The following is a 26,152-nucleotide window of genomic DNA, read 5'->3' as shown; positions in this document are numbered from 1 at the left end:
TTCCTTAGAATCATTTTATAGTTTACAGCTCTCAAATTGCTTTTACATAAATTAATGTATTTCTCACAACTATCCCAGGATAGGACTGTTGTCTTTAAGTGAACTTTTTACTTGAAGTTAGCATACAAACAGAAAAGTGAACAAACCATGAGTATATAACTCGATAAATTTTCAGAAAGTGAACAAACCTATGTAACTAGCATCCAGATCAAGAGACACTATAACCTACACCGTAGGACCCCCTGGTGTGCCTTCTTCCACCCCCACTTTTCACAGGTAATCACTATCCTGCCACCTAAACCAGAGTTTTGTCAGCTGCATTTTATAGAGAGGAAACTTTGTTTTAAGGCAGTGAAGTGACTGGGAGGCAGGAGCAACACCCCCAATTGGATATATATGTAGGTTTTCATCACGAGTTTCGGTGTCCAGTGGAGGGTGAAGGTGCCATAATTGGGCTGCAGATGGAGGTGTGGGTAGGAAAAAAGCAGAAGAGGTTGGGGATTATGAGGCACAGGTCAACAGATACCTAAGACCTGCTGGAGTAGAAAAGAAGATGCAGTCAGGAGGGAACTGGAGAAGGGCTGGACCAGTTTCCCAATGTCCCACATAGGGATCCTTGAGTAAATCCCAAGGATCACCTCCCTGGGCCATTTCCCCAGACTGCCTCTTTGGTTAATTTTTGTTGTTTTGTTTTGTTTTAAGTTTACTTAAGTAATCGCTACACCTGATGTGGGGCTCAAACTCACAACCCCGAGATCAAGAGTCACATGCTCTCTCGACTGACCAAGTCAGATGCCCCTCTGGGGGTAATTTTAGATTTGGGGACTAGAGATATAAGTAGTGGGCATAGGGTGTTTGGGGGATCAATGTGTAGGGACATGTAACTTTCACTCAACAATAAGCTAATGCCTCATAGGTGGTTCTGTGGAATACTCATGAAGGGAGCAAGCCCTAGGAGTCTGGCTATAACTATGCTGGAAGGAGTTAGAAGCCCTACCTTGGGTGTGGGCAATGTATTTCTTGAGCTAAGGCCCTACTTCTGGATCATGGCCAAGTCACTTTAACTTTGTCAGTCTGTTCGTCACTAGGTAAGGATGTTAACTATGACATAGAGGTTTTGTGAGGATCAGATAATGGACATGAAATCCCTTTTGTCAACTGTAAAAAGTTATTTAAATGAAAGGCTTTACTGATCAACATGAACCAGACTTCCAAAGTAAGACATCAGTCTGTTCTTCAACCTTACCTGTCTCTTTTATATATACTCGCAGGATCAGGTATCAGGGAGGGGGCATGAAGATTGAATGGCAGGTTATAGGGTGGCTGGGTGGCTCATTCAGTTGAGCGTCCAACTTCGGCTCAGGTCATGGTATCACTGCTTGTGGGTTTGAGCCCCGCATCTGGACTCTGTACTGACAGCTCAGAGCCTGGAGCCTGGTTTGGATTCTGTCTCTCTCTCTCTGCCCCTCCACCACTTATGATCTGTCTCTCACTCTCTCTCAAATATAAAACATTTTTTAAAAAGTGAATGGCAAGTTATGGACAGGCTTGGAGTAAGAAGGTAGTGGCCATGCCCAGAGAAAATGAGGCCAAACCTAAAGAGCCCAGACTGAGCTTAACCCTTCCCAGCTCATCCCCATTACTTTTGGGGAAACGGCTTCTGACCGGAATTTTCTGACTTGTTCTATCAGCCACCAATCACTGCCTAGGGCCGGAGGCTGCATTCAGCAATGCATTGCCACTTAGCCAGCCTAACCCCACAGGCAATAGTGGGTAGGAAGTAGAGAATGAGGAATGAGCAGACAAGGAGGAAGGCAGCCTGGCCACTACTCTTGTCTGACCTGCATCTGTCTTTGTTGAACTAGGGGGGAGGAGCCTTGCTTTCTGAAAAGAGAAGCCAAATTACTGAGCGAGAGGCCAAGACCATAAGTAGACCTCAGGAGTCAGAATGGGGTGAACCTCTGACAGGAACAACGAGCAGGCATAGCCAGCCCTCAGGGACGTGCAACAGGGGCAGTGGCACCAGCACCTGGAACCTCTCCCACATAGCACTGCTCTCTCCCAGGGAACCTTGAAGGATCAGAGATCTCTCTTTCAGTTTCTTTGGGCTCCCTGCAGGGGATCGGACTCTCACACCTTAGTGCCTGTCTGAGCTGCCAAGTGGCACCATCAGCAGGTTCGAGGACCAGAGAAAACAAGAAAGCCAATTCAGAAGCAGCTCCCAGGCAGGGCCCACTTGGCACCGAGTCTGTGAGATCCGGTTCCAGCAACTGGCCACCCCTCCCCCACAACCATCAGGGCCTGTGTCTTTCGCTTCCTGCGAGGCTAACAGTTAGGGCCTCAGCTCAGAGTGGGGCTGAGGCAGCCTGAGTGTGGTTATTTGTGCATGGCTCCTCCTGTCTCCCCTCCCCACAACTGTTTCCATTCTCACCAAGCAGCCACGTCCGGGTCAGACACGCAGGACAGCAGCCGGGGATTTCCAAGGGACTTTTTGAGAAAAGCCAGTGAAAGTTGGGTGTTGGCTGCACAGCTTAGGCACTCTTGCTGAAACCCACTTCTTCCCTCCAGAACGTAAGGCTGGCCTCGTGGGGGCTACTTCCCAAGGATCCTTTCAGACTGAAACTGAACAGAAACCGCCACCCCTTGAGCTCCTTCAGTTTGCTGGGTTGGAAAAATCCTCTAAAAACTCAGTTGAAATTGGGGTTGAGAGACCATTCCTTCAGAGCTTGAAGGCCTCAGCAAAAATGGTTCTGGTTTGAGGATCTGTGAGTGACATGAGCCACCAGGGCCACAACCAGCTTTCTTCCCATGGGCCCATGAGAGGACAAGGACAGTGGTACCAAGTCAGCACCTCTCCCTCCTTCCCACACATTCCAGGCCACAGGTAACAGGAGACACTGACTCACTAGAAACACCAGGTGGCTAAGATACACAAAGCCCTAGTGTAGGCACCTCTGCTTATGAGTCAAGAGCTCATTCTGCAGTGGTGATTCTGGGCATTTCTCCCACTATTTTGGTTGACTGTGTGCACATTAAAAAATAACTAATAAAAAGAGAGTAGGTGAATTTTACCTTTTATAAAACCTAAGTTCTAGAATTTTCACATTGCTTCATTTTTATAATCACCACAATACTGAGGTAAACAGGCAGAGTGTTATCATGGTTTTACAGATGGAGAACAAGAAACTTAGGGTATCAAAATGGGGATATTGATAGGATTCTTTGTGGAAATTTAAGTAAATAAGAATTTATGGTAAATTTTCATTCCAAAACAAGTAACCTGTCTTGACCAATAACAAAACCCCCTACTAGGCCAAAGGAGAGAGGGACGGGCCCAACTCCTACAGAGGCATAAACTAACCAGACCAAGACCCAGCAGCCACCAGTCTCCAGTTACAGGAAGCAGCAAACGTGAGTAGGTGGGGGACAGAGGGCCAAGGTTACCACTGACTGGCCTAAGGTATAGGAAGAGCAGCAAAAAGAAAACAAAAAGTGTGTGTGTGGGGGTGGGTGGGGAGGAGGGTGTATTAAACATGGTCAATGGGCAAAGAATACTTATGAAATCTCAGGATTTCTTTCAGGGGACACCTGCTGTGCCAGGTCTAGAGAGCAAAAGTCTGCACGATGGGGTTCCCTAGACTCAGGACAGCAGCCCTTCCAACAGGACCCAAGGAAGCACACTAGAAAGGCTGCAACTCTGGAGCCTGAAAGATGGGTAATGGAGAGCAGGAGGGCTTCTGCTGCTCTGGGAAGGTGCTTACAGGGTTAAGGGGGTTTTACTGCACCCGGGTAAAAGGAAGGAAGGAGGAGGTAAGGCGTCTGTCATGGGCTTAAGAACTTTCCTAGAGATTCGTGTTTATTGGCATTTGACCCAGAGTCTTGCCCATGGGTAAGGGCATAGACCTGGGCTCTGAGTAGGAAGACCAGTATCCTACCTCCCATTCAATTCAGTCTCTGTCAATCCACCAACCCAAACCACCCCCACCAGTAGTCCAAAGGTAAAATGGCCCAGGGACACGCTGTGCTCTCAACAGTCTGCTGAGTCTCAGAACTGGATGGTGGGGAGTATCTGAAGTTCCGCCCCCTTAGTTCCACAACAAAAAATAAACAGAGGCAGGAGGTGGGGCAGAGGCAAGACGCTGGCAGCCATGCATCTTGCTAGGTCTTTATAGCTGTGTCTCTGGATTTGTAGGCCACTCCTCGACTTTTCAGCTCTCGCACGATTCCTGTGGCAGGAAAAGAAACAGCTCTGTGAGGGAGGAAGATTCCAGAGGATAAGAAAAGTCCCTCTACTACCACTTTGTGGGAAGAAATGTGTTCCTAAGCAAAGTGGAGTTCCTAGACAGCTCATCAACGATCCTGCCAGGTTGGCTTGTTACCACTGAAGATTCAGGCAAGTGTCTGGCAATGACTTGGTAAAAATGAGAGAAAAACAGAAGACACGTTGTAGTCATTGAAACCAAGGGTTCTGGAGCCAAAATGCCTGGGTTCAAATTCTACCTCCTTACTTAACTAGCAGGTGACCTTGGACAAGTTATTTAACCTCTCTGTGTCTCAGTTCCCTCACAGAGGTGTGAGGACTAGCGTGCAATCACAACAAGGACTTCCTCAGAACTTGGCACAGTAAATGAGTATCAGCTGCTATTATGATTATTATTACCTTGGGGTAGGCGACCAGTGACTGACACTGCATACACACCCGGCTTAAAGTTACCTAAGAGAGAAGAAAAGAGATGGCAGTGAGAGTAAGTTAAGTCTAAAGACCAAATGGAGGTTTAAGCTCAAAACAAAAGAAATGCTGCAGCGCCGCGAGAAGAGCAATCACCTCTTTTGGCTACAGTGTTAAATGACAGGGGACAGGACACTCTCATCTTTCTCACTCTGAGGACACGTACCCAATGATTTAAGACTCCCCCACTGAACCCAAGGGACAGAAACAACGCAACTAGGAGAAGGAAAAGGAGAAGGGAGAACTTACTGACTCGCTGCCACTTAGACACCCAGCTGTCCTCTGGACTCATCATCGCAATGATTCTGGGAAAGGGAAAGAAACAGAAGTCACGCTGAGCCTTGCCCACTAGAGAAGAGCGATGGAGGAGACTGCCCACATTACTCTGCTACAGGCCAGCAAAATAGTTCTGGGAGAAGAAACACAGGAAAAAGCCAAGTATTGAGTCTCTGCTAGAAAGCAGGAGAAAGTGACTTCTAATGCTGCGAAGGAGCTGACCAAAAGTTAGTACTGAAAAAGTTTCTTTGCCCGCCAATCACAAGTCAGTCATCATCCCCAAAGGCCTAGCTTCACCAGGCTCAAAAACATCTTTAGCCCAGACTCCCAGGGAAACCAGCTCTTCTGATTACAACCAACATGACCACTAGGGGGCTGGCCTTAATGCAAAGGCAGAGGGTGAATGAAAACAATGGGTCCTCCTACCAGAAATAAGTTAGACTGGGCCAAGATCTGCCTCTAATGAGCTGTGCAGCCTAACACACAAATGAAACTCAAAGACCAAGCTAATACATGAAAAGCACCTAGCACAGAATAGGTGCTGAATAAACATTAACTCTCCTTATTATCCTAATAGTTTTTCCTAGGATACCTCTGATTCTAGAGCACGGGCAACAGAAAGGCTACTGAAGAGCTAGAAGCCTGCCTTTTGGGCTTGACATGTAAACATCAGGTACTTTCAGAAGCTTACAGAGGTCATTTCTGCCATTTGTTGATTCAATCAAATGCTTAGTGATTGCCTATTGTGACAGGTCTGTTCTAGACACTGACGTTTGTTGATTACCTCAATAACCATTCCCTCTTCTCTTGGCAACAATCTTGGATTCTTATTTGGGGGGCCTTCCTCCCCATCCAAATCCTACATTCTCAGTCATACACTGAGTGGAACTGATCCCATTCTCCAGGGTGGTTACGCAGGGTAATACTTGCCCTGGCCTGGCAGACTGATGTGCAGCAGACACATATGCAGGCCATTCTCCTGACCAAAACTATATTCTCCTCTGTCCTTCACAACCAATCTTTCTAGCCCTATAGTGTCTGTTACCCAACCTTATGATTCAATCTAAACAGAATTCCCACCATTCTCCAAACATACCCTAGTTTTCCCACCCCTGATTTTGCTCAAGTCATTCCCTTGTTTAGAATGCTTTTTCTAAAATGCTGTCTCACCTCACCTTCCTCAAAAAACCTGTACTTCTTTAAGAGCCTGATTCATATGCTATCTCCTCTGCTTCTGGCTGAGTTCATCTGGCCTTCTCTGATCTCCATTAGCCTTTGATATACCCATTCTCCAAAACCTAATATGCACAGGGAATACACAAATAACTCCCAACAATTCAACAGTAAAAAGCCAAATAACCTGATTCAAAAGTGGGCAAAGGACCTGAACAGACATTTTTTCTGAAGAAGATACACAAATGGCCAATAAGTACATCACAACTGATTAGCGAAAGACATCACCAATGATTAGGGAAAGACAATCAAAACCACAAAGAGATATCACTCCACACCCAATAGGGTAGCTTCTATCAAAACCAAAACAAAACATAAAACAAAAAATAACAAGTGTTGGGTAGGGTGTAGAGAAACTGGTGGTGGGAATGTAAAATGGTGCTGCCACTACGAAAAACAGTCTGACGGTTCCTCGAAATACTAAACATAGAACTCAGCAATTCCACTTCTGGATATATATACCCCAAAGTGGTGAAGGCAGGGACCTGATCAGATATTCGTAAAGCCATGCTCACAGCAGCATTATTCATAACAGCCAAAAGACAGAAGCAACCCGAGTGTCTATCGACACATAGATAAAATGTGGTATATACAAAAATGGTATTATTCAGCTTAAAAAATGCTTCTGACATGCTACAATATAGATAAACCTTGAAGACATTACACTAAGTGAAATGAGCCAGTTACAAAAGGACAAATATTGTATGATTCCACTTATATGAAGCACCTACAGTATACTTCAAATTCAATAGCTTCTCGGCCTTTTGGCTAAGATCAAGTGCAAATTCATAAAGAAAGTAGAATGGTAGTTGCCTGGGGCTGTGCGGAGGGGGAAATGAGGAGATGAAAAAAGTTCTGTAGATGGATGGTAGTGATGGCTGCACAACAGTGTGAATATACTTAATGCCACTGAATTCTACACTTAAAAATGGTAAATTTTCTGTCACACATATCTTACAACTTTAAAAAAAAAATTCTAACGTGCAAAACTTTACACTGCATCCCTTACTAGTAAATATATCACTGTGTGACTCTTGACATCCTTCAGAGCAGCCAACACAGTACGTTACCTGTAAATGGGAGTTCTTTTATTCATTTGTTAGCAATTTTGTTACAGTGCAAACAAATAATCGAAGGGACTGAAGATTCTGCCTATGCACATGCATGTGTAGGAAGTAAGATTCCATGACAACATCTTTTTTGCCCAATTCTTCATGCTTCCTTAAAGGAAATCAAAGAAGGGATGGAGTTGGCCCCATCTTGAAGGTTCAGCAAGTACTGGGTTTGAGCCTAGTCTGTGTGTAAATCTTCAGTTGGCCTGGAGACCAAGAGACACTTTAAAGTATCTCCTGAACCCCCCCAAAATACTGCCCCTTGGCTCCTACCTTGGGGGAAAAATGGAGACCTGGCTACTTATGTTACTCTCACTTCCCTTTCTCCCCATTGGACAATCTCACTAAGGGAAAATTTTTCTTACAGGTTCTCTTAGACATATCTAAAGGGAACAGCTTTTGGGCGATAATTTACCATTACTCTACCTGACCTTCATCTTCAGAAAGAATCTTCATGCATTCAACAAACATTTATTAGCCATTTGCCACCTTCCAGGCCCTGTGCCAAATCATGGTGCACAAGATAAACACAGTCCCTACCAACAATGAGCTGACCGTCTTTAATGAAGAACTGTACGGCAGAAATATAATGAAAACCACACAAGTCATTTTAAATTTTCTAGTAGCCATGTTTATGAGTAAAGACAAAAAGATGAAATTAACTTCAATACCATATCTCATTTAACCCAGTATATCCAAAGAATTATCACTTTGGCATGTAATTAATATTTGAAAAATTAAAATATTTTACATTCTTTTTTCTCGTTCTAAGTCTTGTCAATCTAGTGCATATTTTGCAGTATGAGCAAACCTCAGTTTGGACTAGCCACATTTCAAGTGCTCAATGCCACACATAGTTAGTAGCAACTGTACTGGACAGCACAGGACTACTATGTCTCAAAATAACTTTGAGAACAACTAGGATTATGGTCTCAAAAGTCTGCCTCACATTTACTTGGTGGGGTGGGGTGGGGTAGGGGTGGGTGTAACAAAGGACTCTAAAGGGGCTTACCCATCAAAGGAAGAACTGGTGCAGTCATATACCATCTCCCGGTTACCCTTCATCTGAAGGTATGCATCACAATTGTCACATCCGTCATATTCAAACTGGTCTATAGTCTAGGAGAGGGAAAAGAGGGAGAAGGAGTGAGCATAAACAAGGCCAAAAAAGGAAGTAGCTTTCTCCATACTTCTACCTGGTCAAGTAGAAGCCTCCTTATGTTGGCTCTGTCTCATCAGATTCCCCACCCACCACTCCCACAGCCCCATTGCTAAAGTTCCACCCTCACAGTCCTCCCTCTCTTATTACCAGCTATGTTTTACCTACTCCTTTCCCTAGTCTCCTCAGGGTCAGGCATCCTCTCCGACTACTCCCTCAGCTGCAGATCCCCACCCTCCTCTGAATCCCAGTGGCCTTCGGCTTCAACAGAAGTTCACTGAATGTCTGTTAAGGATCAGACCTGTGTGCTGAGGATTCAAAATCATGTAAGACTGCCTGCGTTCCTCCCGACTTAAACAAAGGCCTCCAGCAGCTTCCCACATCCCCTGCCAACCCCCGGGGTCCTGGACCTTACTTTTCCCTTCGCTATCCCGCAGCTCCGTTCCACCTTTTCCCCCACCTTGATACCCCATCGCCCCTACAACCGTCTCCCCGAAGGACACCTTGACCAGAGAACACAGCAAACAAGCCCGTAGATGCCGTAGGTCCTTCGGCACCGTCTCCAGGGCCATCCTCTCCGACAAATGAACAGCAAAGATTTGGGCCACGGCCTCCTCAGCCGCAGGAAGTAAACAGCGATTTACCCAGAATGCCTTCCACTTCCGGTTTTCCGCACTTCCTGTTCCGGTATGGGGAGCCGCGGACTCACGCCTCTCTCTCTCTCCCCCGGCCCCCCCGCCCCGGTCAAGGAGATGGTTTCTCCCGCCTGGAGGCGGGGCCGGCCGGGAGTCACCTGGGCCGGCGCGCGCTCTCGCCACCTGGGCGGGCGCGAGGGCGAGGCCGGGAAGGCAGTTGCGCCTGTGGGTAGGGCCCGTGGGGGAGGGGTGGCGCGGCTGGCGCCTGCGCGGGAGCGCGCCGCGGCTCCGGCCGGAACTCCCGGCGGGGCGGGCCGTTTGATCTAGGCCGCTGGCAGCCGGCCGCCGGTCCCCTTAGGAGGATCCCAGATGTCAGCCGAGATTCTTTTTTGTCTTCCCGTTTTAAAAGCGCAGGGCCAGAGTCCACTGTCTCCATCTGGATTATCTCTGCAGAGAGGAAAATCAGGGACGGCCCCTTTCTTTCCTGAGAGCAGTAAAGGGTTTCCATTCGCCGTCCACGGGAATGCTGGCTTGTGAGCCCATGGCGGATACCAGGCCCATTATTTTTGAAAACTCTTTACGTACTTTCCTTGTTCCAGCTGATAATTTGTTTCGTGCGGCATTTAGACACAGGTCCTTTACTTCAGAATATCTGTAGGGGATTGGAGATTGTGTTTTGTTTTGTTTTGATTTCACCCTATAGCAAGCTGGATGTTTCTTTGCTCTACTGTTCAAAACTGGGCAACAATGACCACCCCCTAGGAAACCTGTCCTGGAGAAGCAGAGGGGGAAATGTGCTTTGTGAGGATGAGAGCAGAGGCTGCCCCAGGCTCTGTGGAATTCATACCAACATAGCACCAGCTCTTGATCCTCAACCGTAGTCCCGTGGGGAGGCAGAGCACAGTCATTTGTGTTTATCAGAATTGGAGCTCTGGGATAGTTTCAGTAGTTTCAGGCCCTACTGTTCTATCCTCCCAACCAGGCGTCCCAACTGAAACAGAGCTTTTTCCGGGGGGGGGGGGGGGGCGTGTGTTCAGATGGGTTCTGTGACTGGGGTTAGAATGTTCCCTGTCACTGGATACTTTCCAAACATACTTTCACGCTTATCTCATGGGAGCCCTGCAACCACTCTGTGAAGTAGGCCTATTTTATGGGTGGAAAAAAGTGAGGCACAGAATATTTGCCCAAGGTCACAAAGTCACTGAAGCATCATAAGAATGTGTGAAGTGAAAAGTACAGTAAGTCTGATAACGACTGGACCACAGTGTGAATCTTGTCATGCTTCCCCCTTCCCTTATCTCACCAAATCGTTTTTAGGGGCTTACAAATCAATTCTTGTTACCTAGTCTACCACTCTGTCCTGTCCTTTCATAAATCAGAGCCTAGCCTCTGATACCAGAAATAATTTATTTCTGTCAATGGAGAAGATGAATCTGTTACCCTGAGTGACAGTCATGAGAGAACAAAACCACAAGACCAGACCTCATTTATGGATAAATATATTAGCAAATAAATACATTTCTCAACATAGTGCCTGATTCAAGCGTCTTTCTGTCTGGTTCAGATATAAATACCCATGTGGGTGCTTCGGTAGGTGCTAGTTCCCCACTGACTTTGAGGGAAGAAGATTCCCAGGTAGGGTCCTGTGCCCACTTTGCTCCCACATTCACATTCCAAATGGGATAATGCCTGAGGAGCCAGCAATGGTCAAGCTGCCCTGGGGTGAATGTCACCGTCAGGAGGCCCCTCAGCCCTTGCCACTCAGTACCAGCTACCCAGGCCAGATATCCTGCATGCACACCTTCCTGGGCATCCCTGGCCTATATGGCTTATAATGGGAAGCTGGGCCTTGGGGCCATCTAAACCCAAATGTCCCACCTTGCTTTTCCTTTGTTCTCCCGTTTCCCATCCCTGCTCTGAGAGAAGACCCCCAGATTCATCGTTGTCCTTGTTCAGCTGTAATTCTGCCTTTTCTACCTTCATTCCATCTTCCCTTTTCTAGACGAAGTTCATCAGAAATCCTTTTCTTTCCATCTACTTTGGGACTTTGAGATAGGCAATCTCTAGAAAAGAATTATTCCCTCCCCACTGCCACCCCCCCCCAATACCCAGGGGTACTGGGAGTTGCTGGAGAGAGAAGGGAGTTTGAAAGTCAGAGGGTCCATCCCAGGTTCTTCATGGTGCCAGAACATGGTGCTGGGACACGACTCCACACCCTGGCTTCCCACAGTCTCCCCTCTGACTTAATAGAGTGGATCTGACAATTAAGAACAAGAAGGGAAAAACATTCTCCCTTATGCACCAGGGTAGGCACTGCCTGGAGAAGCTGCAGAGCTTCCCTTTTTAGGGCTCAGGCCTCACCTATGTTCTTGATCCTTTTGCAAAGAAGGAAAATAAGAGCCAGGTTGCTGCTGATGCAGCAGCTTTACCGAGGAGTCAAAGCTGGTGTGCAGGACTCACCCAAGAAAGGAGGTAAGAAGGACCCATTGGCAGGTATGCACATGAGACTTGGGATGAGGAAGACCTGCAGGGTCTGGGGAAAGAAGCAGCACCTTTTCAACACCTAACTACCCACACCTAGCTTCCTGCTCTCCCTTAAGGAGCCAGCCCACATAGGCAGTAGCTAGTTGCCAGGCTGGACACAGACTTGCTGCCCTGCAAATGCGTTCTGCACGCAGGGTCCAGAGCTGGGAGCAGGGAACACTTCCTGCCCCCCCACCATCACCACCCCTCTTCCAGAGGTTCCAGGAAGTATAGCAAAAAAGAGGGGTGTTTTCCGAGGTCCTTTCTTCTCTCAGGAGCATGACTCTGTGCCATACAGGGCCCCCAGGTCAGCCGGAGCACACTTGGTTGAAGCGAAGTCTGCGCATCTCACACAGCCTGTTCGCACAGCTCCTCAAGCTCCTCCTCCTCCGAGCCTGCGTTTACAGAGGGAGAGGAAATTGGTCACTGAGTGTCAGGCCAGCCTCTTGCTTGTTCCACCTGCAAGACAGTATGGCTGGCAGGGAACCACACAGGGTGGGGAGCAGGGAATGTGTCCAGAAGGGGCAGTTAGATCGAAAGCTGGGAGGGGTCCCAGTTGGGACACAGGGAAGAGGGGGGAAAAAAAAGCTAGAGAAAGAGAAACATATATAGCAACCAGTGTGTTACAAATACTTCCTATTCATTCATTAACCCAATGAATATTTATTAAGCACTCATGAATCTGGCCTGTTACCACACACCAAATAGAAGACCAGAAAAAAAAAAAAAAGCAGGAACCTGACAGTCTTGTAGAAGAGAAGGCATGCATGCAAAGGGAAATTCTGCCAGTGAGACAGGACTGGGTCCTAAGACCTTTCCTGGGAGGGGAAAGATCATGTTCCAGTGGAACAATCAGGAAGGGCCTCCTGAAGGTGAAGATAAATGAGCTGGTCCTGCAGAAATACGTAAGAGCTCAATTTATGGGAATAGGAAGGCAGCAGAATATTCTGGGCTATAGGAACTGCAAGAAGTATTTACTTGGTTTGGCAAAAGGATGGAACAGGGAAGAACAGGAAGGGGAAGAGGGAAAAATAAGGTTGGGAAGGAAGATGGGGGCTAGCTGGTGCTAGAGCCTTGAAGGCCAAACCAGGATGGGTTTGTCTTCACTGTGGACAAAAGAGAACATTTGGAAATTTCTGGACAGTTTATTTGAGGGTGATGAGCCTGGCAGCAGTACGTGAGCAGGGTAGCTGTGATGCATGACTCTGTAGGACACAACACTGTATGTACAGTGCCCAGCCTTCATGGACCTGTAAGAGGGGAAGGAAGGGTAGGAGGCTCCTGCTTCCATCTTTAGGCTGCATCTAAGACACAGGCAGGGGACATCAGTTTTGAAGAAGGTAAAAAATGCATCAAGGATATGTTTAACAGAATCTGGCATTGATTGAATTTGAGGAGCAGGGAAGAGGGAGACATTGAAACAGGTTCTGAGTATGGGAGAGAGGGGAAGTGGTGGTCTGGGACCAGCAGCACATGACAGGGTCCAAAGGAAATCATCAAACACATAGCCAAAGCTTGCTTTACCTGGTTCTATGGAAGCAATTATTTTCTCTACTGTAACTGTTTACATGCCTATGACCCCACAGACCTGGATCTCCTGGTTGACAAGTTCCATGTGTTCAGAGCCTAGCCTGGAACCTAGCATAGAGCAAACATACAGTGCAGGAAGGAAAAAGGAGGGAAGAAGTGAATGAATGAATGGTAACAGCTCTAGATCTTAACTGTTGGGTTCCTGGACTGTGAGGTCTTACGTTTCAGGACCTCTGGGTCCCCTTTTGGGGTGGCTACTGATAGCTGTAGGCAAAGAGCTGTGTCATCCACACTATGGGAGAAGATGGGGAAAATGGGGAGGTAGGGGGCTCTGAAGGAAGAAGAGGAGGATTTGAGCAAAAAAAACACCAAGTTAAAGTTGAGGATTTATATTATCACCGTTGGTTGTAATACAGTATCAGGGATGTACTGAGGCCCCAGGAAAATGAGGTCAGTCTTATTAACAAGGGTGCTTAGAAGGGAAGCCTTAGTTGTTCTTTTACCCCCAGGAGGAGAGGAGAAAACCTAAGGACCCACAGGGTTGCTGAGAACCATCTGTGATCTTTTTTTCTTTTTCTTTCCTTTTCCTTCCTTCCTTCTTTCCTTCCCTCCTGAGAACCATCTGTGATCTTTTTTTCTTTTTCTTTCCTTTTCCTTCTTTCCTTCTTTCCTTCCCTCCTCCTTTCCTTCCTTCCTTCCTTCCTTCCTTCCTCCCTTCCTTCCTTCCTTCCTTCCTTCCTTCCTTCCTTCCTTTTCTCATTTACATAGCTCTTCTTATATGGCCTAGGATTATGGATATCTGCAATTATTTCTCCTACAACACCTCATATTGCCTAGGATTATGGCTATCAGTAATTCTCCATGCTCTCCTCAAGAGCGAGGAACCCTTTTTGGCCTTCTTTGTATTTAAAGCTAATAATTGAACTGTGTGCATTGGTACAGCTTTACTAATTATTAAAGTATTGAAACAATTATATTGGAGCTGTTGTCCCAAACAACCGCAAGTGCCAGATTTCTGACGTTCCATCCACACTGTATTTCCCCTGAGGCCGCCCTATGATCTGGCAACTAAAGGAGTAATACCTGGCAGAGTCAGAGTGCTTCAGCCAGCATCCTATGCTATGCCTGTTGTTCAATATTTTGAATGTCGCCCCACTGCACCCTTCTCAGCTTCTGTCAACCCTTTGTTGGCTGACTTTACCCATCCTGCAATAACCCCTAGTATCCTCTCCCCACCACACCCTCTCCCCCTGAAAACTCACCAGGCTGGGCTGGCGGCACCTGGCAGTGTGGGTAAGGGCATGACCTGCCCTCCAGGGTGCCACAACTCCATTCACAAGGCCCTTCCCCAGGTGGGTGTGGTTCCAGGGACTGGCGTGGAGTCAGACACAACCACACTGGCTGTGAACTTGGGTAACAAGGGCCTGGGGTTTCTGGTAGCAGCCTCCTCTCCAGGCCTGGAGGTCCAAAGATCAATGGATGGGCCTCTGGGGACCAAGGGTATGCCAAGCTGGTAGCGTAATGGGGGAAAACCTGGCAAGTTGGGTGTGCAGTCAAGTCCTGGGGCTGAGAGGCTGGGGGGGGCTCTGAGAGGCACCCTCGCCTTTTCCTCTGTGGATGTCGAACAGGGAGGCTGGATTTCTGCAAGTGGAAGAGGCTGCTGGGACTGGGGCTGGAGGCATCAGCTGGGCCTGCGGCTGCTTCGACAAGGGCCTTGGGCCGTTGTGGATTGGGGAGCTGTCCTGAAGGGGCAGCTGGGTTGGATCTGGCAGCTTGCTGATCAGGGGAAGGCGGCTCTGGCTGGGGCTGTGTCCGAGGAATGGCAGGCCTGGACTGGGGCAACCCAGTTTCTGGGCCAGGCTTCCGGCCATGCCACTGGAAGCGCTTTTTGTAGTGGTGGTGCCGGTGCCGGTGGTAGTGGACGTGGCTGGAAACCTGGGTTTCTCCTGTGGGTACCACTGAGTCCAAAGAACGGGGCCGAGAGGTCACCCTAGGCTGGGTCTCCTCCCCCCGGGGCTCCCCTTCAGGGCTGCAGTACACCAAGGGGTCAAAGTCACTGCTCAGGGAGCTGCGGAAGGTAGAACTGCTGCCATGGATGCCCTGCAGACTGATGTCCGTGCAGTTGACCACTGAGTCACTTGAAGAGCCATGACAGGGCCCCGAACTGGAGTCGCTGGCTGGCCCGTCTGCCATGTAGCCACTGCGTTCCGTGCGGTAGCTTTCTCCAGAACCGCTGCTGTCGTGAGGCCTGACCCGGCGTGGGGGTGCTGGGCAAGCGGAGAGGTGCTGCGAGGTGCATCGGAGACGGCCTAGCCCCCAGCCCTGCGCGTAGGGATGCTGGGCCACCGCCAGGCGCTGCTGCTCACCCGGAGCCCGAGGATGTGCGGCTCTGGGGAGACGGTGGTGCCGGGGGCCTGTGCCTGGCTCCTGGGAGGTTGGGAAGGGACCAGATCGCGGGGGCCGAGCCACTGCACTCCGGGAAGGGCCCAACAGGTACGCAGCAGGTAGGTGGTAGTGGGCATGGCCGGGATGCTGGCGAATGAGGTGGAGTCTCCGGCCTGGTTCCTGATAAGATCGAGAGTGTCCCAGGGACTGGGAAAATGAATCACCCTCTGGAAGAAAGAACCAAGAGCATAGGTGTTTGACCCCACAAACCTATGGAGCATGCATTCAGAAAAGTGTGGCTGTAGCACCTATTTGAGCCCACATAGCCTGTGTGTTCGGTCAGAGTTGAGGGACCAAGGACATTCCTAATCTGCCTGTGCCCTGGGACGCCCTGGCTCCTTCCAGTCCATCTATCTCCCTGGAAGTTCCACTGTGTATGTCCATCCCTGCTCCTCCCATCAGCCCACCTGGGGCTCTTTGACCCAGGGCCACCACCAGTCCATAGCGCACCTTTGGGTAGATTAGAAAAAAGGCTCTCCTTCCTCAAGATACTTCACTTTCATCTTTTAGAAAATTTTCATAATATCCTGGTTTTGTTAGAATAAGATACTTTGTTGCCAGAAAATCAGAATAATAAATATACAAACCACCCAGATTTAGAATCAACAAAGTTGTCATAAAGATACAATGTTTAAAGTAATGAAGATGTCTACAGTATGAATGGCCCTCCCTGCCCTTCACAGGAAGCACTCTTGAGCAGTACACAGCTTAAAGAACTATTATGGCAGACCTGCTTTCTCCTCAGCTTCAAGACAAAACCGTCCCTCAGAGAGCAACCTTGTTCTAGACCCATCTGCCTGCACATAGGGGAGGACTTGGCCCACCTCCTACCTACGATGTTGAACATGCAGAGAGGGCAAGTCCGATGCTGATGTAGCCAGGGGTCCACACACACACGATGGAACTCATGGAGGCAAGAAATGACCCGTAGCTCCTAGAGAAAACAAGGGGGTCCAAACCAAAGTTACCTGTAGGTTCAGGAGTAACCAGGATTTCTCTGACTCCCTCTGGCCTCTCCTTTTTGCCCTCAGCTTCTTGTAAAATACCCCATGGTAGAATAGAAAGAGTAAGGGCTTTGGTGTCCGGTAAACCTGGATCTTGCCACTTTAGCTGCATGACCTTGGGCAAGTTTCTTAACAGAAATGCTCTAGTTTTCCGCTCTAAAATGAGTATGAAAAACTAACCTACCCCCACCCTGCACTGTCATGAGGCTAAAATGAGATAATACATCTAAAGCACCCACTACAGATCCTAGCACGTGGTACACACTCAACGAACAGTAGTTGTCTTTCCCTGGAAGACCAGGAAAATAACCAGACCTCAGCGCTGTCCCCTACCTCTGCCTCATTGCAAGATACACGGGACATAGATGCAACCAGGGCACCCACACCTGCCCGAGTGCCTCCTCCAGCCTCCCAAAGTCCAGCTGCCCTCCCCAGCCTGGTCATGGAGGTCGCCCGCAAGCCCTGCCTTACCTGGCCCTCAGAGAACTCCTCCAGGCAAATGGCACACACAGGGGCTGAGCTACAGCTGCTACTTGAGTCCGGCCACTCAGCCCGGGCCCTCCTGCAGCTGGCCTGGTACCTCCTGGTGGCCAGCTGGCTGATGGCCCAGGCTGTTCGCTGTTGAAGGGGATCCTGAGAAGAGGGGTGGGGCTCAGAATAGGGCAAGGGCTCCTCTTCCCTCACCCCTGGACCTCAAGTTTGTGCTTGGCTCCCAGTCACCCAGTGAGATCATATGGCCGATTGACTACTCCTAGGAGTTTGTCGTCTTCAAGCTCATACGTGGCTCTGCCAAGCAGGCTAAGCCCCGCCCACCCCACCCCCCCATTCATACCATCAAGCTTTCTTTTCCTTGATGACCCATGGGAGAAAATTTTCATCCAACTGCCTGCTTGACATCTTTGCTTGGATATCAAATAGGCCCATCAAACTGAATTCCTGATCCCATTAACCACCGAACCACATATCCACCCTACCGCCTTAAAATGTAAGTCAGATCATGGTACTACTTCTGCTCAAAACTCTCCAATAGCTCCCATTTCACCCAGAGTAAAAAAACACTGTCCTGCCAATGGCCTACACAGTCCAGTAAAAGGGGCCCCCATGGACCCTCTGTCCTCGCCTCCTGCTCTGTCCTCTCACTCACTGCACTCCAGCCACATGGCCCCCTTGCTGTGACTCAGACACACTGGACACGCTTTTGCCTCAAGGCCTTTGCCCTTACCGTTTTCTCTGTCTCGATCATACTCTCCCCAGATATCTGCACATATCACCCCCTCACCCATTTAGGGTCTTTCCTGTAAATGTCGTCCTCTCAATAAGGCCTTCTCTGGCTTTGCTTTTAAAAATTAACTCTGTCCGGGGAACCTGGGTGGCTCAGTTGAATAAGCATCCGACTTTGGCTCAGGTAATGATCTCACAGTTTGTGAGTTCAAGGCCCACGTCGGGCTCTGTGCTGACAGCATGGAGCCTGGAGACCACTTCGAGTTCTGTGTCTCTCCCTCTCTCTCTGCCCCTCCCCCATCCCTGCGCACACTGTCTCTCTCTATCTCTCAAAAATAAACATTGAAAAAAAATTTTTTAAATAAAAATTAACTCTGTCCTTTTACATTCCCCTTTTCCTCTTCCATTTTATTTTTCTCCTTGGAACATGTCGCCATCTAAAATACTACATATTTTACTTATTTATTTTGTTTATTGTCTGTCTCTTCCCATGAGAATGAAAGCTCCCTGAGGGATCTTTTTGTTCACTGCACAATCCCCAATACCTGAAACAGTGCATACGAGGAGGTCTCTATATTTGCTGAATAAATAAATGAATGGGCAAGCTGATGTGGAGAAGCTGCTGGAGATCAACAAGTCAGATGCCAGGGTATTTAGATGTAAACTATTTCAAGAGCATAAGGGCATCTTCTTTCCTCACTTCTCCCTTCCTGCTCTTTACCAACCCGTATGCATAAACGTGCCACCTCCACCAGGGAGCCCACCCTGCTCACCGGCCTGTTGTGGTGGGGGCGGCATCGGATGCGCAGCACTGAAGCCAGGATGACCACAAAGATGGTGCCCACCACCGTCAGGAGGATCCACACATCATAATCTGGCTGGAGGAGTGAGCAGAGATGGAAAGAGTCATTATTTCTGGAAGGAGTTGGGCCAATTTGGGAGACATTCAGGTGCTCAGGAGAGTGAAGGCTAGAGATCCCCATGAGTCTTCCAGCAGAGGGGATGAGGTGAGGAGGAACCTGCAGGTGGGGTTAGGTGGTCCCTGTCTGCCCAAGGTCAATCATAGGAGAGGGTCCTCCAGGTGTCAGCTGTGAGAGGTACTGTCTGAAGACCTGTGTGCTTGGGAAAAAGAGGAAAAGGACCCTCTGCAAAGTGGAAGCCACCCAGCGCACAGCTGGGTGAGGTTTCTAGCTAGTGGAGAAACACCAGCCAGGGTGTCAGGGGCTAGGGGGTCAGGGTTTCATTCTGGCTCTGCTCCTCTGTGCCGTGAAACCACAGAGCTGAAAACAACTTTAGAACTCAGCTGGCCAAATTGATGCATTCTGCAGATGAATCCCAGAGGGGGAAGAAACCTGTCCTGAGGCACACAGCTGGTGGATAAAGTTGAACTATAGGGTTTCTAAACTCTTTAGCTCCAGGAGTCTAAGGGCTCTTGATGGGAGTTGCCACAGGACAAAGTGGCAGTGAGAACGGGCGCTAGGGCAAGGCCTGGAGATCTGGCGTGCTTACCCAGGTTGGGGGCTCCTTCAGCTCAATCCTAACATGAGCCTTTCGGTTCTTGTACACAAACTCCATCAGCTTCTCGGCATCTTTACCCCAGATCAACACCACTGGCCAAGTCAGCCCCAGGGGTTGCTGTAGCTGCGGGAGGGAAAGTGCCCACGAGGGCTGTTATGTCCTGACTTGTCTTTTCCCAGATGACTTTATCTCCCTCCATCCAGCTCCCTCAGACACCCCAATGTCCCTGGGTACCTGCTCAGCAGCAGCTCGATCCTCAGTGATGTCAAAGAGGACCGCACTAGCTCCTCGCTCCCCTGCCATCCGGGCCTGCAGGGACACACAGCAGAGGTCCGGCTGAGGTCAGAGAAGGACACGGCCCATCTGTCCATCCATGCCCCGGCCTCACCCCTCACACGCCTGTCCCTTCCTGGGACGTTGCACACACTGCATCTTTGCACACTCAAATATAACATGTGCGATCCGTGTCCTGCCCTCAGCTCACCCAGGTCCCACTGCCTTCAAGGACAACATTCAATCCTTCATTTTGTCATGGAATAAACCCGTAACAAGGGTTTAGGAGGTGTCAGGTAGTGGACCTGGCTCTAGAGCTAAGGACAAATAAGACATTGCCTGGCCCTCAAAGTACCACAAGTCTGCCTTCACTAAGAAGTGTGAGAACAGAAGGGAGTGGCCAGAACCACCACAAACCCCCACCCCAGGGAGTGGGGGGAGGGTGACCAGTCCCTGGAAAGGGAGGGAGAAAAGACAGGTGGAGAACTCCTTCAGAATAGAACTGGGCTTTCCAAGATCCAGCCCTGCCTGACAAGAGGAGCCTACAGGGCATCCCCTCAGCTCAGGCAGAGTTTCAAGGGCCTGGGACCCTGACGTCACCCAAGGTCTCTATGGCAGAGCCCAGGCTCAGCCCATCTCTTGATCTCTTTCTCCCTGCCACACTTTTCCTGGCTACAATTCAAGGACTTAATGGAGGCTCTGTCCAGTGCTTTATCCCTCATCCCTTCCCTGAAGGTGGCACTGGAGGCTGGGTGGGGAGGGACTGAGGGGCTATTACCACAAGGACACAACTGTGCAGGTACGCACATGCACGCTTGCCAGGGCTCCAAGAGCAGGGTCTAGCCAACCAGGCAGAGCAGAGCAGAGCCAAAAAGAAAGAGAGAGAAAAAAAGCAGGAATCTAGAAGCTGGGTGTGGGGTAAGAGAACTGAGATAAGAGCCAGGGGTGGGGTGGAGGTGCAAGGGCAAAGGAGCCACAGACAGATACTGCCTTGCCTTTGTGACAGCCTCCCTGCCCAGCACAGCCACTCTCCAGCCTTTCTCCCCACAGCACGGGCTCATCTTGCCTTGGTATCAGGCTGGGACCTCGTGCCCCCAGGGCCCTGCTGAGTCTTTGCTGCCTTCCTGCAGGCACTGAAGGAGTTAATCCCTCTGCCAGTAGTGGTGGCAGGAAGGGGAGCCAGGGCTGGGGCTTACTCACACTCTTAGGGCTTTGATCTCTGCTTTCCTTCCCGGAGAGAGCCTGCCCGGGCAGGTCTCCTGCCAGGCAGGCCAGGGGAGCAGCTTGCTCCAGCTCCCTGCTCCCTACTCCCCAGGAGGCCGCGGGGGCCAGAGGGCCCCCTCAGAACTGGCAGACCACAGGCAGGGGAGCCCAGGAAGAAGGTGGTGGAGACACTCGAGTGGGGCCCTGTTTTGGTCAGAAGAGTAACTTTCCCCCTTCCTCCCTCTCTCCCTCCCTCCTTGAGCTGCTGAGGAGCTGGGCTGGGCCCTCTACCAGCACCCAGGCCCAGCCCAGGCCCAGGCTCGCCAGCCTAATTGACTGGAAATTCACAGGACTCCAGAATGGTATTGCTGAAGAAATTGAGAGGTCACAGCCTTCATTGTCCTCCTGCTCATTTACTCCCAAGAAGTCCAGCCCAACTAGGTGACCCCAGGCAAAGAGAAACTTCTGAACCCTCCAAGCCAGGGTATGGGAGCCACACCAGAGGAAAAGGAGAGGGGCTCCCCCTACTAATGTCATAGTCTAGAACTTGGCCAAGGCATGGGGAGGTCACCTCAGTAGTCAATGAATTGAGACTCCTGGATCCTACATGCTGACAGGGCCTCATGTGTCTCACGCCCAGATTGAGACCCTAGACCCAGCCTGGCCTGAAAGAGCATGAGAGAAGGGCACAGACTTCCTTCTCCAGAGATTTTCTTACTTACCAACCCCTCTCTCTTTGAAGGACTGGGGTAGGAACAGTGGAAAGTAATTACCCTGATGTTCAAACACCCCAGCCCATTACAGCCCATAATTACAAAGTTGTAAAAAGGGATCAAAGAGAGAGTACTGGCCAACAGGGGAAACAAACAGGACTTTCAGGCAGTGGGTACCTGTGTTCAGAGTTCTAGGAACCAAAAAGCACGATTTGGGGCCAGATGGCAGCCCACACTGGGGCTATCCATGCTTCCCTCTGGTCCACCTGCCAGAGGTGGAGAAGAAAAGGGAGAAAGAGGGAGAGAGGGAGAAAAGAAAGCACTTCTTGGGATACCGGAATCTGGAAGGCAGAGACAATAGGAAGGCCCTCTGCATGGGAAGACTCGGCTTTAGAAAAATTACCCAGAGATCTCTTTTGGGGCTGCAAAGAGTCAGCCATCTCTCTAGGGGCAGCAAGCAAAGCTGCCCACAGCCTCTAGCAACCAGGACTAGTACACTCTAGGACTCGTACACTACCCTCTGTACCTCTCTGGGCTGTAGGTTTTCCTCTCCAGACACAGTGACAGTCTCTGTAATCTCCTCATCAAAGATTGGCTAAGTACCTACTGTGGCCAGGGCACCAAGCCAGGGAAGGCCAAGCCCTCTAGAACAGCTCATTATCTAGTTGTACATATCCATAATATATCCAAAGACATATCCATAATATAATGCTGATAACATTCCAGAGTACAAATGAATGAAATAGACCAGTAGTTTTCAAACCTTTTTTCACTGCAGAAAGCCCATCCCCCACCACACACACACACACACACACACACACACACACACACAATCTGACGCAAATCTTCAATACACAAAACAGATAAGACTCAGCTGAGTTTGAGGATGGGGGTGGGGTTAAGAAAGAGCCTTGGTTTCCCCCTCCCCACAAAGCACCTCCCTGAAACCTGGCATGGACAGAGACCCTGGCAGTATGCCAGAAAAGAGGCATCCCTCCATAATAGGCTAGCTGGGCTGAGCCAGTCAGGAAAGATTCACTAGAAGAGGTGGAATTCATCTGGGCTTGAAAGCAAGGGTAGGAGGAAGTAGAAGGGATACTAACCTTTACCGAGACCCACTCTGCCCAGACTGCTCAGGTTTGAGTCCTGAATTTGCCACCAACTATTAGCTGTTAGACTTTGGGTATGGTACTTAACTGCCGTGTGCCTCCGTTTTCCTTTCTGTAAACTGAAGATTATAATAGGCCCTACTTCACAGGGTTGTTTTGTGGGCTGTATAAGTTAATCCATGCAAAGCTTTATGCTAGTACCCAGCACATAGTAAGTGTCCCCTAAGTATTAGTTATTGTTATATCAGCTATTACTATATGCTTTGGGTATGTGATTTCATTCACTTTTCACAAAAACTCTATAAGACAATTATCCAGTTTTGAGTTGAGGAAACTGAGGCTCAGAGAGACTGAACAACTTGCCTAGGGCCACACAGCTGATCAGACCACTGATCTAGTCCAGGCATGAGGTGATAAGGGCCTGGGTAATCACAAGGATGGCTGTGGAGTTGCCAATAGAGAAACAGAAACCAAGTTGGATGACTGGATAGGGGGAGGGAGTCGGTGGTGGTGACAAGAATGGATGAGTCCAGAAAAATTATGGTGAGGGTTTCAGAGAAGATCAAGAGAGGCAAGAATGAAAGAAAAACCCCAACCTTGTTAAAAGCATAGGATGATGATGCCAGTGACGACAACAGTGGTAACTGCAATCATTTATTCAGTGATCACTATGTGCTTAGCATGGGAGCTTCCATCTGTACTGTCTTATGGAGCTTCCATAAGAGTTTCCATCTGTACTGTCTCATTAAATCCTCATAACTACTTTATGATATAAGTCCCATTATTATTCCCCTTTTACAGATGAAGAAACAGGGGCCCAGAGAGGCGAGCTAAAATGTCTAGTCACACTGAGGAGCAGTGGAGATGGCAGGCTTCAGACCCAGGGCTGTCTGGGTCTCAAGAGCCCCAGCTCTGTTGATGGTGATGACACCACTACTACTGATGGCTATTCCAGAGCTGATTGAGGTTAGCATTTCTCAAACTTTTATCACTAAAACCCACCTTTCCCCTCTGGCTTGTGGGAACCATATGTTTTTTTAACATTTTACCAAACTAACTGAATTCATTATGTACAATTCATTTTCCTATGAGATAACTTGTAACCAAAAGCAACATACAAATATTTTAGTTAAGCTTGTGGGACTTATGAAACATTGGAAGTAGCTCAAAGACCTCCATTACTACCCTCACAGACCTCCTTTGAGCCAGCAGATCTCAGGTAGGAGCTGCTTGGTCAGGTCAAAGGATGAAACCCAAGGGAAGCCTTGACCTGACCAGTTGGAGAATGTGGGGCTAGAGCCATCCTGTCCCACCGAGGTGGGGGAGAAGCCAGGTATGGAGAAGCTGAGCAGCTAGTGAAGGAGGAGGAAGCATGAGCAGTGACCACAAAGGCTGTGGAAGAAAAACAGGTCCTAGGGCAGCAGCCAAAGTGCCTCTTCTAAACCCCTAATGGCTTTTTGTTCCTTTGTGCATTTTGGCTCAGGCACTATTTGGTATCTGACAGACATCATTTTCATCCTCACAACGACCACTGGGGTAGAAAATAAAAGTCCCATTTTATGGTGGTGGCCCAATAAGGTTAAAAAGAGCACTGACCACACGTTCCTTGTTTCCTAGTGTCTGTGCACAGGACTTATTCCTCCCACAGCACTGTGATCCTCCAGGGGGCGAGAAGAAAACCTCCTACGTGGACAATGTCCTGCCACGTTGCCCAGTGTTCACATGTGTGTGAAATGCATACACTGTTTTAGAAGAACAGCAGAGCATCTCTGAGCCCTTCCTCTCCCATCTTTCTCTCCTCTCCCACCTCTGTATCTCACACACTCACACTCACTCACACACACACATACACACACTCACACCCACTCACACACACTCCACACTCACATTCATACCACGTAACACTAGGCACTCATCTACCAAATGAGCAAATGAATGACATTTGCCCATATTCTGTAAAGCAAGGGAAGTGAAATAGCCCAAAGCAGGGTACCTTCAACCTAACAAAATTCTGCTGCCATTAAGGACCTGCCCAGTCTTACACAGAGACAACACTCTCCAGATCCTCCACGTGTGCTGGCCCCGACTGCCCACCTCCTCCGTAGCCCTCTTCTGCATCAGCGTGGCCTGGGCTGGGAGAATATCTCCACCCACCTGTGGGTGCCACAATCAGAACCCCGCCCACATCTTTCCCCCTCCATGGGACCAGGTAAGAGCCCAGGCTGTTTCCTTGAGACTCGTGGCTCAGGAAATAGCCCTCAGTAGGATCTGGAAACCAGGGAGAGTCTGGGCCTGAGTACAATCAGCGGGCACACTGGTTGGGACTGTCACTGTCCTCTTTCCCCACACCGGGGAGCTGGACCCCTTCCACCAAATCCACTTGACTGTGCCACACAGAATCTAACTATGCTCTGGCTTATGCCACCAGGAGAATCTTTTCTCATGCTTTCAGTGTTCCTAGCCAAAATGGGAGGCAACAGAGCAGAGAGATTAAAAGCCCAGGTTTGAGAACTAGACAAGGTTCAGTTCAAATCACAGCTCCACCCCTTCCCAGCTGGGTCACCCTGGCAAGTTAAGTTTTTTTTTCTTTTTCTTTTTTAGTTTATTTATTTACTTTTTAGTAATGTCTACACCCAATGTGGGACTCGAAATCACAACCCTGAGATCAAGAGTCACATGCTCCTCTGGGACACCTGGGTGGCTCAGTCGGTTAAGTTGGTTAAGTCCAACTTCAGCTCAGGTCATGATCTCAGAGTTCGTGAGTTTGAGCCCTGCATCAGGCTCTGTGCTGACAGCTCAGAGCCTGGAGCCTACCTCAGATTCTGTGTCTCCTTCTCTCTCTGCCCCTCCCTGGCTTGCACTCTTTCTCTCTCTCTCTTAAAAATAAATTTTAAAAAACATTAAAAAAAAAGTCACATGCTCCTCTAACTGAGCCAGCCATGTGCCCCAGTTACTTAAGTTTTCTGACCCTCACTTGCTTCACATGTCAAATAGAGAATAAAATGTCTAGCTTTCCTGATTGTCATGCAAAATAAAGGGGATAATGTATAAAGAATCTGTCCCATGTGGCACATGGTCAGCACACAGAAAACAGTAACTAACATTAGAGCAGAACAAATAAAAATGTTCACAGGACCTTAGAGGTAGCAGGCCAGTGAGCAGCATGGCAAACCAGACAGTCCATGATGGTGGAAACCTGGCAACTGCCACCAGCTCCAGCCAATGATGCCCTCTGGAAATGTGGAGCCACCGGTTTGCAATCTTAGAGGAAGAATGTGAACTTTTTTTTAATGTTTATTTATTTGATTTGAGAGAGAGAAGGAGAGAGAGCATGTGTGCACTCATGAGCAAGGGAGGGGCAGAAATAGTGGGAGAGAGACAATCCCAAGCAGGCTCCTCACTCTCGGTGCAGAGCCCAACATGGGGCTCAATCTCATGAGCCCTGAGATCATGATCTGAGCCAAAATCA

At 49.0% G+C, this 26,152-nt stretch overlaps 2 protein-coding genes across 3 annotated transcripts in view; both read right to left on the bottom strand.

The window, feature by feature from the left end:
* Positions 1–3,057: 3,057 nt before the first annotated feature.
* SUPT4H1 (SPT4 homolog, DSIF elongation factor subunit) lies at positions 3,058–9,142 on the bottom strand. Its single transcript, XM_047080967.1, has 5 exons — positions 9,013–9,142; positions 8,363–8,469; positions 4,979–5,034; positions 4,661–4,714; positions 3,058–4,226 (listed from the first exon to the last, which is right to left on the bottom strand). Exons 1-5 carry the CDS (start codon positions 9,079–9,081, stop codon positions 4,159–4,161), a joined length of 354 nt encoding a protein of 117 aa, XP_046936923.1. The 5' UTR covers positions 9,082–9,142; the 3' UTR covers positions 3,058–4,158.
* The window catches only part of RNF43 (ring finger protein 43), a 71,235-nt gene continuing 49,210 nt past the window's right edge, over positions 4,128–26,152 (bottom strand). For both annotated transcript variants that reach the window (XM_047080965.1, XM_047080966.1), the window contains 10 exons: positions 19,620–19,694; positions 19,377–19,508; positions 18,641–18,745; positions 17,118–17,279; positions 16,474–16,576; positions 14,460–15,809; positions 9,154–12,062; positions 8,363–8,469; positions 4,661–4,714; positions 4,128–4,226 (listed from right to left, as the gene is read on the bottom strand). In XM_047080965.1, coding sequence (XP_046936921.1) covers positions 12,016–12,062; positions 14,460–15,809; positions 16,474–16,576; positions 17,118–17,279; positions 18,641–18,745; positions 19,377–19,508; positions 19,620–19,694 — 1,974 coding nt within the window. In that variant the 3' untranslated portion in view covers positions 4,128–4,226; positions 4,661–4,714; positions 8,363–8,469; positions 9,154–12,015. The remainder of the gene's footprint in view (positions 4,227–4,660; positions 4,715–8,362; positions 8,470–9,153; positions 12,063–14,459; positions 15,810–16,473; positions 16,577–17,117; positions 17,280–18,640; positions 18,746–19,376; positions 19,509–19,619; positions 19,695–26,152) is intronic.

This window comes from Lynx rufus, unplaced genomic scaffold (genome assembly GCF_022079265.1).
Source record: "Lynx rufus isolate CCGP_SWC_20201006 ecotype Redwood Valley unplaced genomic scaffold, mLynRuf1.p SCAF_18, whole genome shotgun sequence".
Classification (NCBI taxonomy): Eukaryota; Metazoa; Chordata; class Mammalia; order Carnivora; family Felidae; genus Lynx; species Lynx rufus.
Note: the sequence above shows the minus strand (reverse complement) of the source record. Positions and strands in the feature narration are given on the sequence as shown.

Coding starts and splice junctions, on each gene's coding strand:
- SUPT4H1 (XM_047080967.1), bottom strand. CDS start 9,081: ATGGCCCTGGAGACGGTGCCGAAGGACCTACGGCATCTACGGGCTTGT. Junction 8,470..9,012: donor TGCTGTGTTCTCTGGTCAAG/GTGTCCTTCGGG, acceptor TCCCTCTCCTAG/ACTATAGACCAGTTTGAATA. Junction 4,715..4,978: donor GTCTAAGTGGCAGCGAGTCA/GTAAGTTCTCCC, acceptor CTTCTCTCTTAG/GTAACTTTAAGCCGGGTGTG.